This window comes from Berghia stephanieae, chromosome 11, assembly GCF_034508935.2.
Source record: "Berghia stephanieae isolate SIO BIC M18660-M18661 chromosome 11, UCSD_Bste_1.3, whole genome shotgun sequence".
In the NCBI taxonomy this organism is placed as follows: Eukaryota; Metazoa; Mollusca; class Gastropoda; order Nudibranchia; family Aeolidiidae; genus Berghia; species Berghia stephanieae.
In genome coordinates this window covers 33976150-33992921 of record NC_088370.1, presented here as the reverse complement: position 1 = coordinate 33992921, position 16772 = coordinate 33976150, and the positions used below count along the sequence as shown (strand labels likewise).

The window sequence follows — 16772 nt, the reverse complement described above, 5'->3', positions numbered from 1 at the left end:
TAAAGCAGCTTCATAATTGTAATAATAATAACTCTTGAGATAAAGGTGAACAAAAGTTAGGTTCTGCACCGATAGTCTCAAGGACTGGAAGCAGAACAACAATCAACCAATGGTATCCACTACCCACTATTTAGACTTGCTTGTTACTTGGCTAGTTTTACACTTTGTTATTTCAATTTCAACTTAAAAGTAATGGAAACAAAACAGTTATGAAAAAAAAAAAACAAATAAATAAACTGTGAATAACGCAAGTTATTTCTCATCAAGAATTTATTTCTATACATAAATCATGTATAACATGTGAACAAATTATTATTAATGGAGATGAGTTGTTAACAGATAAATACATGGTGATAATAATGTCATATGAATGGAGATGATAAATGGAAGTGAGAGAAAAATGGCAATGATCTATGATGCATATTTACAAAAATGGAAAGAGCAGATGAAACAGTTGTCGTTGTATATACAAACACCACAAATTCATTCTACAAACTTTTAAAAAACTGAATTCATTAAAAAAAAAAAAATATGAGGCCCAACGAAGCTCATTCCAATTTTAGCCCAAATCCTTAATCTATCTTTTTTTTAAATCCATGTGTTAAATATTTTGTATTTTATCAATCTAAAAAAAAAAACAGTGCAGACCTCACAAGACGAGGAGAGAATGGAGACGGTTTGTGGTGATCATAACAACAACAACTGAAGAAAAAAAAGGCCCCCAAAAACGATGACATCATCCATTTCAAATGTCAGTCCAATTCACCCAGGAAGATTTTCTTGTCACTTGAACACGATGCAACTGGAACAAAAACAAAAATGAGATTTGAGGTTAAGACAGGATGATAAAAAAAAGGGTAATAGCGATTGACATTATGTCAAGTTCAACACGGTTGTTCTTCCAAACATACCATGACTTACACCTACCCCCCCCCCCCCCCCCCCCCCCCCCCCCAAAAAAAAAAAAGAATTTTTGATTTAAAAAATATATGTATCAACCTTAAGTGCATGATCATTTACATAAAATGTCATTTTCAAATGTTTTACTATAGACATAGTTTAGTTTAACATAATTGCATTCAACGTGTCTGAAACTTGGACCAAACTTGTTCCAATGCCAATCTCATGTGAACGTAAGAGTCAATGAGATCCATTTCTGGATAAAACAACTATTTTTCTACTGGTTTGGAAATATATCCTAATTTAGTATTCTAAAAACCATAACAAAATCATAACAATTAAATAATTATAATTGGCAGAACTATAATATGCCCACACACCATAGGTTAGAAACAAATATTTTAGATTTCTCACAGTGCAATCTTCAGTAGCGGTTATATCTTAACTTTTGAGAAATTGTTGATAGAAAAGAATACCATTTTAATTTTTTTCTTCTGACGAACTTCACAATGATTTCTCAAGACAGTTTTTTATACCAGTACGGTGTGCTACACAAATATAATCTTAGTTTCAGAACAAAACAAAAAGTAAAAGTGTATAATTGGAAGTCTAATCATAAGGTTCCTCAAGATTATTGACAATTTAATGAAAAACTCATCTAGATATCTTTAACTTTTTCATCCAACATTCAATAAACATTCAGACTAATCTGATAACTTATCCAAACCAGTGAAAAGCTGAGCTCTCTCAGATCTTATCTCATGACATAAAACTTCAAATTAATTTATATGAAAAATAAGAAATAAAAAACAGGCATAAAGAACTCACTGATTGGTTCCAAAGGATGAAAATCAACTTCATTGACAGATCCTGTATGGCCAGGCAGTTTGTATAAAACTCGTCTAGACGTCGTGTCCCACACGTATACAAAGCGATCCCCAGACCCAGCAGCCACTCGACTCCCATCTGGAGACCATGAACATCGAAGCAAATTCTGGAGAAGTGAAAATAAATCTTATTACATAAATGAAAAAGTCTTTTGAATTGAAACTAGTTCCGTTGACTTCAAATTTCTCATGACATTCAATTTCATAATTTTTATATGTAACTGTAACTCATCAACTCAATCTATTGAAATAAACCAGATCTTAACTCACTCAACCCTAACACCGACTATATCCGTAGTTTACTCTGGGTTACTTTTACCTCATGCCTAATTATTACATTTTTATGAGACAAATTATAGGCGTAGTATCAAAGCTAATGTTTTTAATTTTTACAAGTTAATGATAGTTGAATAAAACCATCTATGTACATGCTCATTTTAATACATTTTTTTCCAATTTTAAATATGTCGTAAAAATCTCTAGGATTGAGTGATTAACCATGAAATTTTTGCAGATAATATATTTTAGTCAACATTTCTATATCATATTTTGGACCCATAATTGTTGCACTCTGCTATTGCCATAAATCGAACTTCATCCCTTTTTCTAAATTCATTTATCACCTTTTAAATAGCCTTTTTCTGAGGGTTACACGAATAAGATAATATGAAGAGTACATTATGCTCAGGTACCACAAAAGATGTCATTTTCCTGGGAAAAACTAAACGCTTATAATTTTGCAGCACACAATTCAAACATAACTCTCTTTAAACCTGATCATTGATACTAAAACAAACATTGAACCATAAATTCCAGATAACTCGGGTAGTTTGACAATCAGCTGACCCACCTTTTCAAATGTGTGTTGATGACCAGACATAATCTTAACACATCTCTCTTGTGGGGCAAACGGTCGCACGTCCCAGATTCTTACTGAAATAGATAATAATGGGAGATAAAATAACATAAGTCTTCATTTTGTAATTTAAATAATAATTTTGCATATTCTATTTCTTGTATTTGTATCGCAAAATCAAATGAGAGGCTGTTCTTAACTCTCTCTCGAGTTCACCCTCATGGAGAATTAAACAAATTTGTTCAATTTTCAATGTATATGAACTCGAGAGAGTTAAGCATCCATGATTGAAATAATAGAGAAAAAATGAGAAATTTTGCAGTTAAAATTTTTTTGTTTTAACATGGGTTGCATCTCCATTGATATATAAATTTACATGACTCTCTAATACATTTTCTTTATTGACAACATTGGCAACGGGCAGCGCAGTAAAAGATTGAGAACTCACATGCCTGATTGGATATAAAGCTGATCCCGCAGTTTTTTGCAAAAAATATTTCAAAATTTTGCAGAAGAAAATAATTAAATTTTACAGGTTTCTAAATATGTTGTATCACACATAACAACTAACTACATGCAACCTGTGTAATAAAATATCCCCGCGGGATTACGCAATTTCAAATTCAAAATTATACAAAATTATGGGACAAAAAAATGACAAATTTTGCCAAAAATTATGCTGATTTGGAAATAGGCCCAAAGTTGGGAAAACAAAATTACAATAAAAAATTGCTGTCAATAAAATTGTTATAAGAAAAGAGTAAAATATTCGGATATGACCTTTTATTTAACTTAAATAAAAGGTCGTATCCGAATTTTAAAGTAAAGAATTTTTAAAATTTGCAAAACGTGCAGATTTTGCGGTTGCAATGCAAATCGGAAAATTTTCCCCAATTCGGTTGCAAGCTGTGCAAAAACCTGCGGGGCCAAACAAAGCTTTAAAGACTTACACGTGTTGTCCATAGAATTAGAGAGGAGGTAAGATCCCTCTGGACTCAACTCCAGGCCAGTGACTGTATCGGAGTGACCACTCATCTTGTAGAGAATATCGTTTTTCCTCAAATCCCATACCTGCAATGGATGGACATTTGTAACATAGTCATTATCAAATTTGTCGCATCACGGGCTTGCAAAATAGCAATTCCATTACCCTGATGCTAAAAGATACAATTTTTGTGTTGCACAAAATCCAGAGAAAAACAGGCAAAAAGTGCTTTATATTTTTCCAAACTAAATTGAAAAATTACAAACAAGTAAAAAAAAAAATTAAAAAATAGCCATGCACATTTATCAACAAAAAACAACAACAAAGCATCACAATAAAACTTAAAAGAAATACTTTGAAAGATTTGAAATGTTATCAAGTGTCTGAGTTGCCCTGAGAGAGAAAGAGTTCAAGCATAGGAGATATAGACAGACAGGAGGAGAACATTAGCCAATTTTGTGATTTATTTTAGCTTTACAAGACTACCACGGTTTGACATCATTTGTAAGTGTTAACATTTATCATGTAATCAATGCATTTTCAAACAATATGAGTGCATTGGTTTATAAGGAATGAGCAGATATTGTAGTGTATTTCTTAATTGATATAACTGAAAGGCTGAAAGGCTGACAATAGAATTCTTTTAACAAATCTGAAGCAGATGTTTCCATTTGTGATCAAGTTGATGGAGTAGAGATCAAAAGAGTTTTTGTTTGTTTGTTTGTTTGTTGCTTTAGGTCTCTTCCAACACAATTGAGGTTATACGAGAGACCGCTGAAACAAAAAAAACAAGCAATCTAACAAAAATAGTACAAATGTAAATCAAAATCATAACCTAAAGATATCATAAGCTAAATTATAAATAACCAAGAACAAACAGGCAGAAGATTTACAGAGAAAAAAAATATCCCCTGTCAAAAATACAATCACAAACCAAAGAAGCAGGATAGGCTAGTAAAGAGAAGAAGAAACGACATCACTATCGGATCGTACACCCATGCAAACATCATAGGTATATGATTCAAGGGTGATGCTCCCATCCAACCACCCCCATCAAAAGAGTAAACATATTAAAATATCGTTGAGCAAGAATACAAACCAAATGGTAAAACAACTCCAAACATAAGAAAAAGACTAGAAATGACAATAGAAAATTTTAAAAAGATGGCGACTACCTGGAAAAGGGCAAATTAATGTATATATTCAAAATTTATATGTCTGTGAAGCATGGACCATCAGCACACCACAAAAATCACTGATTTTATAATTAAGTCAATAAGTGTAACACATTATTTAGAAAATGCCCTGGACATTAAAAAAAACAACCCCCACAAAAATCCACAGGTATCAAATCAGCATCACTGATGCACACAATATTAAAAGATCTATATTTAAATACTTAGGGCACATAAAATATAACACTAAGGGCACCATATAATATTAGAAGCAAATATAGCAGGAAGGAGTGAAATAAAATATGAAGACGAGAAAGAGAAAAAGATGTAGAAGACTGGCTGGAAATAACCACAACACAGGAAGACAGGGTTAGGCTCCGCTCAAGATGTCAAGCGAGAGGCAACACCCCACCTAAAGACCAGAGGTATGGGGAGGAGGGAGGGGGTGGAAGTGAAATAGAGAAAGAGAGAGCAAAATACAGATATAGTTTATCTATTCTTACTAAACCAATCCATGGCAGCTATCAAGAACTAATAATTTTGAATTCTACCCTATGACAAAATGTCGATATTGATTTCTCTAACCTTGAGCTCATTGTCGATACCACCGGAGATGATCTGTTCTGCTGTGTCGTTGAACGTGACAGCCGTGACTTGATAGTGACACTGGAACGAATTGATGACACCTTTCCTTCTGGCATCCCACGTCTGGGTGAAATACAAACATGGAAATGCATTAACTCGTTCAATCCTAGAGATTTTTTCTACTTTTCAAAATTGGAAAAAATCATATAATGAGCATGTACATAGACAGTTTTAGGTTTATTCAACTTTCATTAGCATGCAAAAACATCAATAATTAGCTTTGATACTACGTCTAAAATTTGTCTCAGAAAAATGTAATAAATAGGCATGGGGTAAAAGTAGCCTGGGTAAACTAAACTACGAATATAGTCGGTGTTATGGTTGAATGAGTAAATATACATACACAATAACATATATATATATGTGATCCATTGTCCCAAGCAAGTATTATGGGGGAGTCATCATCACCCACAGTAGTCAAAGATATGTCTGATTTATTTTTGTTTGTTTACATTGTGTGATTATGATGGTTTTGATTTCTGTTCTGAATTGGCAAACTGCCTTAAATAAACTTTAGATTAAAAATAAAGTCTGAATTGATTTAGATGCTAAAAATTGAATTGCAAGTCAAAAATATGAAACTCTGATTAAGATTATGTTTCATTGAGGAGAATGAATAGAATTTCTTCAAAAAGACAAACATTAAAGTCTCAGAAAATACACACACATCTACATACACAAAAAAGGAAATGTAAAAAGGATGAAGGCAGAAATATAAAAATTCAAACCTTGACAGTGCCATCATCACTCCCACTACATAAGAGCTGTGGTCCACGACGGGCTGGGCTGACACAGTTGACAAAAGTCTGATGTCCTTTCAACTTTCGCATCCTCTCCCCCGAGTCCAAATCCCACACAGCAATGGTCTTGTCTGTCGATGCACTAAATAACAGGCTGAAAGAAAAAAAACAAACATGAGACAATATTATTTGATTTATTCCCAGAATAACCCATGCAATAAGAAAACTGACTCCAGAATCAGCAGAATTTATTGTACAAGAAGTAAATAATTAAATAATAAATCTACCAGATTTGCCTTGGACAGCAACCGGCCAAGTCCACAATCAACTATTGACAAAACAGGGATTGGCAGTAGTGGGTCACATTGGATTCAATAGTCTGATGTCACGTTGCCCAGCAACGGTGGCCATCATGGCTCAAAACAAAGAAAATCTGTACTTTTTATTCTTCATGCTAGCTTGATCTTTTCATATATGTTGTGGGATACCTGAGTACCCAAATATCAGTATTCGATTACGTTATTTCAAGAATAAAAAGAATCACTTCGATTCCAAAATGGCTGACTATTGTTGACATTTTCTACTTAACAAATTATCATTAGCAATCTACAATACACCACAAATGGCGACGAGCATCTAGAACCCAGATAAGTGCAATAACGTTTACATGTATTTTCATTCTACCAAGCCATAAAACTATAATCTATTGACAGACTACTACCAACTATTGAGCTTGCATTTTCCAGTCTTGTACGTGTACATACCAACATGCCAAGACCCGACACCTTCAACGAAGGACTCGAGTCCTTCACAAACTATAAAGAAAGACTGGATGCGTTTTTTGTTGCAAACAACATTGCTGAACAGAAACAAACAGCAACTCTGCTATCATCCATCGGGGCTAAAACGTACAACACACCACGATGTTTGACGTCACCCGACCTTCCCTCTAGTAAAAGTTATGAAGAACTTTGCAAACTGCTGTCCAACCATTACTGCCACCTCCACTTGAGATAGTTGAAAGATTCAAGTTTCATAAACGCAGTCAAGCGATGGACGAATCGCTTCCTGATTTTTTAGCATCCATAAAACGGTTGGCTGAACACTGCAAATTCGGAGACAATTTAAAAATGTCTCTGCGTGACAGATTTGTTTGCGGAATACGCGATGAAACCATACAAAAGAGACTCTTGCAAGAGCCAAATCTCACTTTAGAATCTGCAACAGCTTTGGCACTTGCAATGGAAACTGCCCAGCGAGATGCAGCGGAAATCCAAACAACAACATCCGGCAAATCAACAGCTGATCTCAACATTATAAAAACAAATCAGCCTTTACCTACTAACAGAAGACATAACTCACAAACATACCCACCGTGCCAATCTTGTGGGAAAAATAACCACAGGAGAGCCGACTGCTACCTCCGTGATACAGTGTGTTAGTCATGCAACAAACAAGGACACATTCAGAGAGTGTGTCAGGCCAGGAAGGGCAGCCAACAACAGAGGAGAGGAGGAGACAGAACCCCACAATCCCGACAAGTTCACGAGCTAGATGAAGACAATGTTTCCGAAGATAATTTTACACTGGAAATGTTTCACATGGAAGGAAACACACCAAAAATAAAGGTAGACTTGCAAATCAATAATATTCCTACAAAAATGGAAGTTGACACAGGATCTGCTGTTTCAGTGATGACGAAGAGAGACTTCACAAAAACATTCAAAACCTTCCCAAATTTGGAAAAGACAGCTGTTCGTCTGAAAACATACACAGGTGAAACCATTATTCCACTGGGAAAAATTTCAGTTCATGTAGAACTCAACAATCAGAAGAAAATACTTCCACTCCTTATACTTGACAAAGGCAGCAATCCTATTTTGGGAAGAAACTGGTTGGCCACTATAAAACTGAACTGGCAGAGCATACATCAGATGACGACACCTAAAGATAGATTCAATACAGAAAAATTGAAAGCTCAGTTTCAAGATATATTTTCAGATGGAATTGGAAAAATAAAAGGAATAGAGGCAACACTTCATCTAAAAGAGGGAGCCGTTCCCAAATTCCACAAAGCCAGACCAGTGCCATACGGCTTAAAACAAAAAGTTGAGAAAGAACTAGACAACTTAGAAGAACAAGGGATAATCACAAAAATTGCAACCTCCGATTGGGCCACACCCATCGCACCTGTATTGAAAAGCAATGGAACAGTGAGAATATGTGGTGACTTCAAGGTAACAGTCAACCCAGCACTTAACACAGAGCAATACACAATGCCAAAAATGGAAGACATGTTAGCTACTTTGGAACAAGGTCAAACATTCTCTAAAATTGATCTGAGACAAGCATACCTTCAGCTCCCTTTAGACAGTGCGTCACAAAAAGTAACAACAATCAACACGTCAAAAGGACTGTATTCCTTCAACCGTTTAGCGTTTGGTATTTCTTCGTCACCAGCAATTTGGCAAAAGACAATGAACACAATCCTCCAGGGAACACCCGGAGTTCAATGCAACCAAGATGACATGATAGTCACAGGGAAAACAAACGATGAACACTGGCAAAATCTGCTACTAGTCCTAGCTAGACTTCAAGAGTATGGACTGAAGGTCAATCTCGAAAAATGTCAATTCTTCCAAGACGAAGTTATCTTTTGCGGTGTCAAAATAACCAAAAATGGCTTGCACAAAACCGAAAACAAGGTCAAGGCCATCATCGGCGCACCACAGCCAACAAACAAAACACAACTCAGATCATTCCTCGGGCTTGTAAATTATTACCACAAGTGGCTGGAAAATGTAGCTCAAATTGCGAAGCCACTGTACAATCTTCTACAAGATAACACAAAATTTGAATGGTCAACTGAAGCTGATCATGCTTTCATTCAAATAAAAACAATGATCGCTTCGGACAAAGTCCTCATGCGCTACGACCCCGATCTACCATTGCAACTTGCCTGTGACGTTTCACCATACGGCATCGGCTGCGTTCTCTCGCACATCACACCAGAAGGCGACGAAAGACCTATTGCATACGCCTCAAGAACCCTCAATAAGGCAGAACAGAATTACTCCCAACTAGACAGAGAAGCTCTAGCTATCACATGGGGTGTTAAAAAGTTCTTCAATTATGTATGTGGCAGGCACTTTACACTAATCACAGACCATCAGCCACTCAAATACATCTTCTCTCCCACAAAACCAGTCCCTGCAATGTCTGCAGCCAGACAACAGAGATATGCAATTTTCCTTTCAGCCTTTTACTACTCAATCGAATACAGGAACTCCAAGTCAAACGCTAATGCAGACGGATTTTCACGATTGCCTTTACCCACCACAAACTCAAGTCAAGAGGCCGATTCAGCAGATGAACTATTCTATACAGAAGTAATAGAGTCCTTACCAGTCAACGCAGCAAACGTTGCCAAAGAATCACGCCACGACAAAACACTGTCACAAGTCATACATTACGTACAAACTGACAGATGGCCAAACACCGTCAACGAAGAACTGAAACCTTACTTCAACAAACAAAACGAACTGTCAGTGCAACAAAACTGTCTCTTTTGGGGATATAGACTCATCCCTCCACAAAAACTGCATGCAAAAATCTTAAGTGTTCTTCATGAAGGACACATTGGTATAGTCAAAAGAAAAACTTGGCTAGGGGATACTTCTGGTGGCCTGCTATTGACAAACAAATCGAGGCAACTACAAAAGGGTGCCCTGGTTGTGCTTCAGTTCAACCTGATCCACCGAAAGCTCCTCTTCACCCATGGCACTGGCCCGACAAGCCATGGCAAAGAATTCAAATAGACTTCGCGGGACCATTCATGGGATTAATGTTTCTAGTGGTCGTCGACGCCCATTCCAAATGGGCCGAAATAATACCGACATCCAACGCCACATCCATTTCAACAATCAATATATTGAGCAATCTTTTTGCAAGATTTGGTTTACCTGAACAGCTCGTATCTGACAACGGTGTGCAGTTCACATCCAATGAATTCAAATCCTTCACAAAGGTCAATGGAATCAAGCACACCCTTAGCACACCGTACCACCCAGCAACCAACGGGCTGGCTGAGCGAATGGTCCAAACTTTCAAACAAGCTATGAAAGCTTCAAAAGATGAGAAGGGTACCATCCATACCAAACTGGCAAGATTCCTGTTTGCTTATAGGAATGCACCACACACCACAACAAACGAGAGCCCAGCATCACTGATGTTTGGCAGACATCTGCGAACTCACCTAGACATCATTCGACCAAGCATTCATACAAGAGTATCTTCATGTCAAGACCGTCAGCTTCGTACTCACTCTTCTGCCAACACCAGGAACTTCGACAACGGAGACAACGTCCTGGTCCGAGACTACCGCGGACACCAACGATGGCAACACGGCGTAATACATGCCAAAACGGGAACACGCACCTTTGAAGTCAAAACAGCTCCCGGAGCCATATGGAGACGACACTCCGACCAAATTGTTCAAACACCCCTGCAATCACAAGCAAACCAGCACCGGCACCACTATTGGACATCGTCCCAAACTTCAGAACGACAGAGATACCAACCATGGTTCAAACAACCCCAGCGAATGACCGAGATCCAAATTCTACGCGGTCACAGGTCGAGGTCCCGCCCTCACCACATAGAGAATTCCCAAATTCTCTAAGTCTCTCTAACAACATGTCACAGAGAACGCAATCTCAAAACAATCACAAAACTACAAGTGCACCTTACACTACGAGAAGTGGTCGCAACGTGAGAGAACCAAACAAATTCACACTGTAGGCAGGGCCATTTATAAGCCTTAAGCTTGACTATAATATTGGAAGAAATATTTGTGACGTTACGACCACAAACATAAAAACACTTTGCATCTACACAGCCGCATGAAGTAGACACTAGTTAAGACTATTAGAGTCCATTACTGTGTTGTTTTTTTTTATCATTATGAACTGTTGACCACTTCAACTAGTTTAGTACTAAACAGAAGAAACACTTTTTCTTACTCATCATTGATATATGAGATAATTTTTTTTCCTCGTATGCAAACATTATTTTTTTTTTTTTCTCATTTACTCTTAATTAATCATTTAAGCTGTATAAAACAAATGTAGGAATGAATGAACCATTATGTAAACCAAAACGAGCAAAAGTATAATAGCTCATTTTTTTTTTACATCATCTAATTTTTTTCAAGGGGGAGATTGTGGGATACCTGAGTACCCAAATATCAGTATTCGATTACGTTATTTCAAGAATAAAAAGAATCACTTCGATTCCAAAATGGCTGACTATTGTTGACGTTTTCTACTTAACAAATTATCATTAGCAATCTACAATACACCACATATGTCTTGTGATCAGAATGTGTAAAAGTCAAAACATGATCAGATTTATGTTTTTTTTTCTCCTCTGGATACGCTTTTATGCTCGTCTGAGAAATATTTCATAAGGGCATTAGCCATTGTTCCGATAGTTTAGAGCCATTACTAAGTTACCATGCGTCATTACGAGGGAAGTGATGTTACGACTGTTGAAGCGTATTTGCAACCTCACTAAGTTTCCCACTTTCATGAACACTTTGCCGAAAAAAGAAAAACAAAACAAAATAAATACAATGTTAAAGTGTGAGTAGTGGAGTAGTTTGTTTACCTTCCATCGGTTGAATACTGAATCTCCATGACTGCACCAGAATGACCTTTCAGGACAGCAAAGTTTTCACATTCTCCATAAACAGTCCAAAAGTCTGAGAGGGGGGGGAAGATAAAATATTATGTCTTGCATACTTTTACAGAGATAATAAAATTTAATAATACATACACTCCTGAGCAAAATGTGTACAAGTAGCAAAAATGTGTAAGAATATGCAATTTTTTAAACTGCAGTTTCATGTATACTGCATTAACCCTTATCGTAAGAGCAATTGAAATTATAAATTATCGTAAATAGCACTCTTAAAAGATCTACCACTGTCTACGACTAGGAACTTATTCACCACACCTAAGTTGAGAGAGATAGTGTGTGGAAATTTACCAATATCAAGGACACAATGTCGAGGTAAGAAGTTTTGCAACACGCGTTACCCATACAGTCACAAATGATGTTATTAGTGACTGTATGGATAACATGTGTTGCAAAACTTCATACAACATTGCTTCAATTCTACAGGAGTTACGACCAAAATTTGAAATACTTACGAATAAGTCTGTCAAAACCGGCAGATGCCAATATCCGACAGTCTGGAGAAAATTTGGAACAGAAAATGTCGCCTTCATGGCCGGTGAGCAACATGATGGGGGCCAAGAGATTGGATGATCTGGGTGGTCCCTGTAGACAAATAGGGGAGATAATCAAAGCTGAGCATATGTTTACCAGTTTCCGATTAGTTGGTTTTATGGAGAAACCTGCCTTATTATTTAGGTAGCACTAGCTTCTAACATTTTTTTCAGGTCAAAAGAAGTTACAAAAGTTGCCAATCAAAAATGATAATGTCAAAAAAGTAGTATTGGGTTACTTAAAATTTAAAAATCACAAATTTTACTTAAAAATAAAAAAATCAGGACTTTTATTTTTTCCTAGGCCAAAAAAACACACAAACACCCACATCTCCTCATAAACATTTTATTTTTTTAACATTCAGATTAACCATAATTCTATTATGTTTAAGATAAACATGAATCTGGGTGCTTTATAACTAATATTGTGTCCGTCATGAACTAAAAATTAAAACAACAAGAGATCAATTGAACATCTTTTTGTAAAAAATAATAATACAAAAATGTAAACTAGAGAGGACTAACGAAAAGGTGATAATGAATGGAAAGGCATCGAAGCCATTCCATTATATGACCTTCTTGTTAGTAAAATGTAAACTGTTACCACATATGCAATAAACAAATTAAAGTCTCAGATAAATCAAAATCGTATTCTTTGTGAAAAGATAACGACATCAACAAATGAGATTTTAACAATTTTGCTGAGAGTTTGCTTTTCTTTCTTCAAAACATTGAACAAAACATTAAAATCTGAAGAAATATGGGATCTGGTGTCTGGGGATAACAAATTTTCGTTGACAGCCATCATAATGTATGAGTATGATGACGAAGAATTTGAATTGTTGAGTGACTGACGGTGAATGAACGAGACGAATGTCGGTCTAGAACTGGAACTAGAATCTCTGACTAGAGCTGTTTCAAATGTAATAATGTATAGATTAGCCACTACAAAACGTATACTCCGTGATACACAATAAGGTCAATCAATTCGTGCGACTGTTTTCTGGACTAAAGTAAGAGAAAGAATCAAACTGACTGATGCAGAGTATATCGATAATGGGTAACATTTACCATTTGAACGAGTGCACCGGATTGTTGCTGACCGCCATAAGCAATAATATCTTGTCTTGGTTTCTTCATGGGGACCATAGCCCCTTCTTGTGCTTTTCTTTTTAAATCCATCGCATTGGTGCGGAGAATCAGCAAGAAAAAGGTATTAAAACGAACCGGTTAAACCGAAATATCGTTACAACTTTCATGCAAACAAAACAGGGTTGCCAGATTATTTTTCAACAAAATGCCAGGGGAAGACTCAAAAAATGCCAAAACACTCAAAAAAATGCCAAAGTCTGTTGACTCCCACCCCCACTAAGAAAACTACTCACTTTTGATAGACAATTTACTATCATATCCTGGTGGCTTGCGTGTTTTCCTTTTTTTTTTTTTTTTTTTTTTTTTTTTAAATTATACTAAATTTCCTGTTGGGGTAATTTTTTACCTACTGACTACTAAGTGGAGTGCTAAACCACTACACCACGGTTGGATCTTAAGAATGAAAAAGAAATACATTAACATGAAAGGTAAATACGTAAACAGTTAAATAATTATTGACAATTACGAAAACTTACTGTTTCGTGTTTCTTATGATGTTTTTTGTTGAATCTGGTTCAAGTGCAGAGTAAAGGTGTCATTTGAAGTATAATATACAAGAAAAGAAAATGCCAAATGAAAATGCCAAATGCCAAATGATTTTTCTAATGCCAAACGGTTTTCAAAAATGCCAGATTTTTGGAATCTGGCATTTAAAATGCCAAACTGGCAACCCTGAAACAAAAACGAGAACTAAGAAAGTGAAGTCTTGTAGTCAGTGGCAGTTTTTTGAGACAAACTTCAGCATATTTTCGTATAATAAACATATCGATTTTATAAAAGTCTATAAAATGTTTCTTCTTCAGAACTTCCCCCTCCTCCTCCTCCTCCTCCTCCTCCTCCTCCTCCTCCTCCTCCTCCTCCTTCTTCTTCTTCTTCTTCTTCTTCTTCTTCTTCTTCTCTTCTTCTTCTTCTTATTATTATTATTATTATTATTATTATTATTATTATTATTATTATTATTATTATTATTATTATTATTATTATTATTATTATTATTCGTTTTCTTCTAATTCTTCTTCTTCTTCTTCTTCTTCTTCTTCTTCTTCTTCTTCTTCTTCTTCTTCTTCTTCTTCACACATTTCTTTACACATCGATAAGCAAGAACGATACATGATCAACAATTTAGCCAACCAATCATTGTATTGAAGACTTACTATTATATTGTGTCCAGGAATGGGAAACCTGACATGGTACTTTCACAACAATCCACATGTGTATCTAATGGGTGGTAACAAGTCGGGTTAATCTAGATGCTGAAAATTGAATTTATATTTAAAACTGTCTAATCTGGATTGTTTGTATTTGTTTTTTTTAAATATTTGTTTGTTTGATTTTTTACTTTTTATTTTTGTTATTTATTCTAATTTTTTTTGGGGAAAGGGGGGGGGGGGGGGTGGGGGGGGGGGGGGGAGTATTTTTGTTTTGCTTTTATTTTTGTTATTTTTTAGGACTATGGATACAGTAAACTATAATTGATGGTGTAAACTCTTGTTGCTCTGCCTGTAAAGCGATTGACACTGACAGACAGCATGAAGAATAAAAAGTACCGATTTTCTTTGTTTTGAACCAAGCTGCTGGTTGCTGGGCGTACGTGACATCAGACGATTGAATACTATTCACCGTGACAGAATACCATTTTGACGAGATTGATCACAATATGGAAGTTGATTGATCTTTTGTCTGTTGATTTTATTATTCTGGGCTAAAAGAACATAATTTGCTTTCATGAGGAGGGAAAGAAGGAGAAAGAAAGGAGGGTAGGTAGAGAGAGAAAGAGAGATAGAGAGAGAGAGAGAGAGAGAGAGAGAGAGAGAGAGAGAGAGGGAGAGAGAGCGCGCATGTGTGTATGTGTGTGCGCGCGTGCGCATTCTCTCTCTCTCTCACTCTCTCTCTCTCTCTTTCTTTCTTTCTCTCTCTCTCTCTCTCTCTCTCTCTCTCTCTCTCTCTCCCGCTCACACTCTCTCACTCTCTATCTCCCGGTGTAACCAAAAAGACTTGCTTGAATGAATCATTCTGATAAACGCGGAAATAAAAAATAAATTTAAAAAACGAGCTTTCATATAACGCAATATCCACTAAACATGCTCAAAACGCTTTACAAGGGATCCCTGGCCAACAGCAAGATTTAACATGGAGGACGGGACATGACGCCTGTTAGGCGATATTATAATTTTTTTTCGGACAGAGGCAACGCTGTTAGCGGCCAGGTACTCATTTCACACCTGAGTATGATGAGAGAATGTGAGTAAAGAGCCATCTCCAAGGACTCAATTATGCGTCAAGCGAGGCTCGAACCCAAGACCTTCCGATCCGAAAGCGAGTTTCATACCACTAGACCACATAGCCGCACATACAAGGTCTCATCATTACCAAGCATCAGCAGCCTAATGGTGAGTTCACCATACAATCTAATTAATACCAAGATATGAAGTGAGTAGAAAAGTGCCAGAAGACAATAGAGAATAAATTTTTTTTCGCGGCGGTGGTGGGGTTTGAACCTGCGACCTTATTGGTACGACAACTCCGCCTGGCAGGTGAGAGCGTGGCTCTACCGTGTGAGCTATCCACGAACACTAAAATATTCGTATCAAACCCAAGTCATATTTCTAGAGCTCTCTCTCATCCGCTTCTGGAGATCGCCGGCTCGCTCGCACACAACCATCGCGAAGTTATTTTTGAATCTAATTAATAATACGTATAAGCCAGGGAGATAATCAAGCATCGCTGTCGTCAACATTTTTTGTACAAACATGGCCCTGAAGGCGTTGACAGCCACATAAATTGAGGATCGTGTTTGCCTTGATGTACAGTAGTCGCCGGATTCTAGCACGTTCTCAGGAGAGCCAAAAAGCGTGTTTGAATCCGAGCGTGCCAAAAAATCCGATGTTCAAGGAAGGTAACGACTTATTATAATATAGATCAAATTCGGTCATCCAGCTCCGTCGTGGTGTATAGCAGAGCGGACTGGAATTGTTTCCGGTGGAGAATATTTTCAAATGACAAGAAATGAAGGGAGTAGGAAAGTGCCAGAAGACAATAAAGAATAAAAATTTTGCGGTGGCGATGGGGGCTCGAACCCGCGACCTTACTGGGCGTAGCGGGTCTCTACCGTATGAGCTATCCACCACTCTAAAAATGTTTT

At 36.7% G+C, this 16772-nt stretch overlaps 1 protein-coding gene across 1 annotated transcript; it reads right to left on the bottom strand.

Annotated features, from left to right (window-relative positions):
* Positions 1-252: 252 nt before the first annotated feature.
* Positions 253-13780, bottom strand: LOC144956710 (U5 small nuclear ribonucleoprotein 40 kDa protein-like). The gene is made up of 9 exons (XM_078887385.1): positions 13550-13780; positions 12401-12530; positions 11856-11949; positions 6177-6342; positions 5389-5511; positions 3594-3714; positions 2638-2720; positions 1729-1894; positions 253-802 (listed from the first exon to the last, which is right to left on the bottom strand). Exons 1-9 carry the CDS (start codon positions 13658-13660, stop codon positions 753-755), a joined length of 1044 nt encoding a protein of 347 aa, XP_078743511.1. The 5' UTR covers positions 13661-13780; the 3' UTR covers positions 253-752.
* Positions 13781-16772: the final 2992 nt, after the last annotated feature.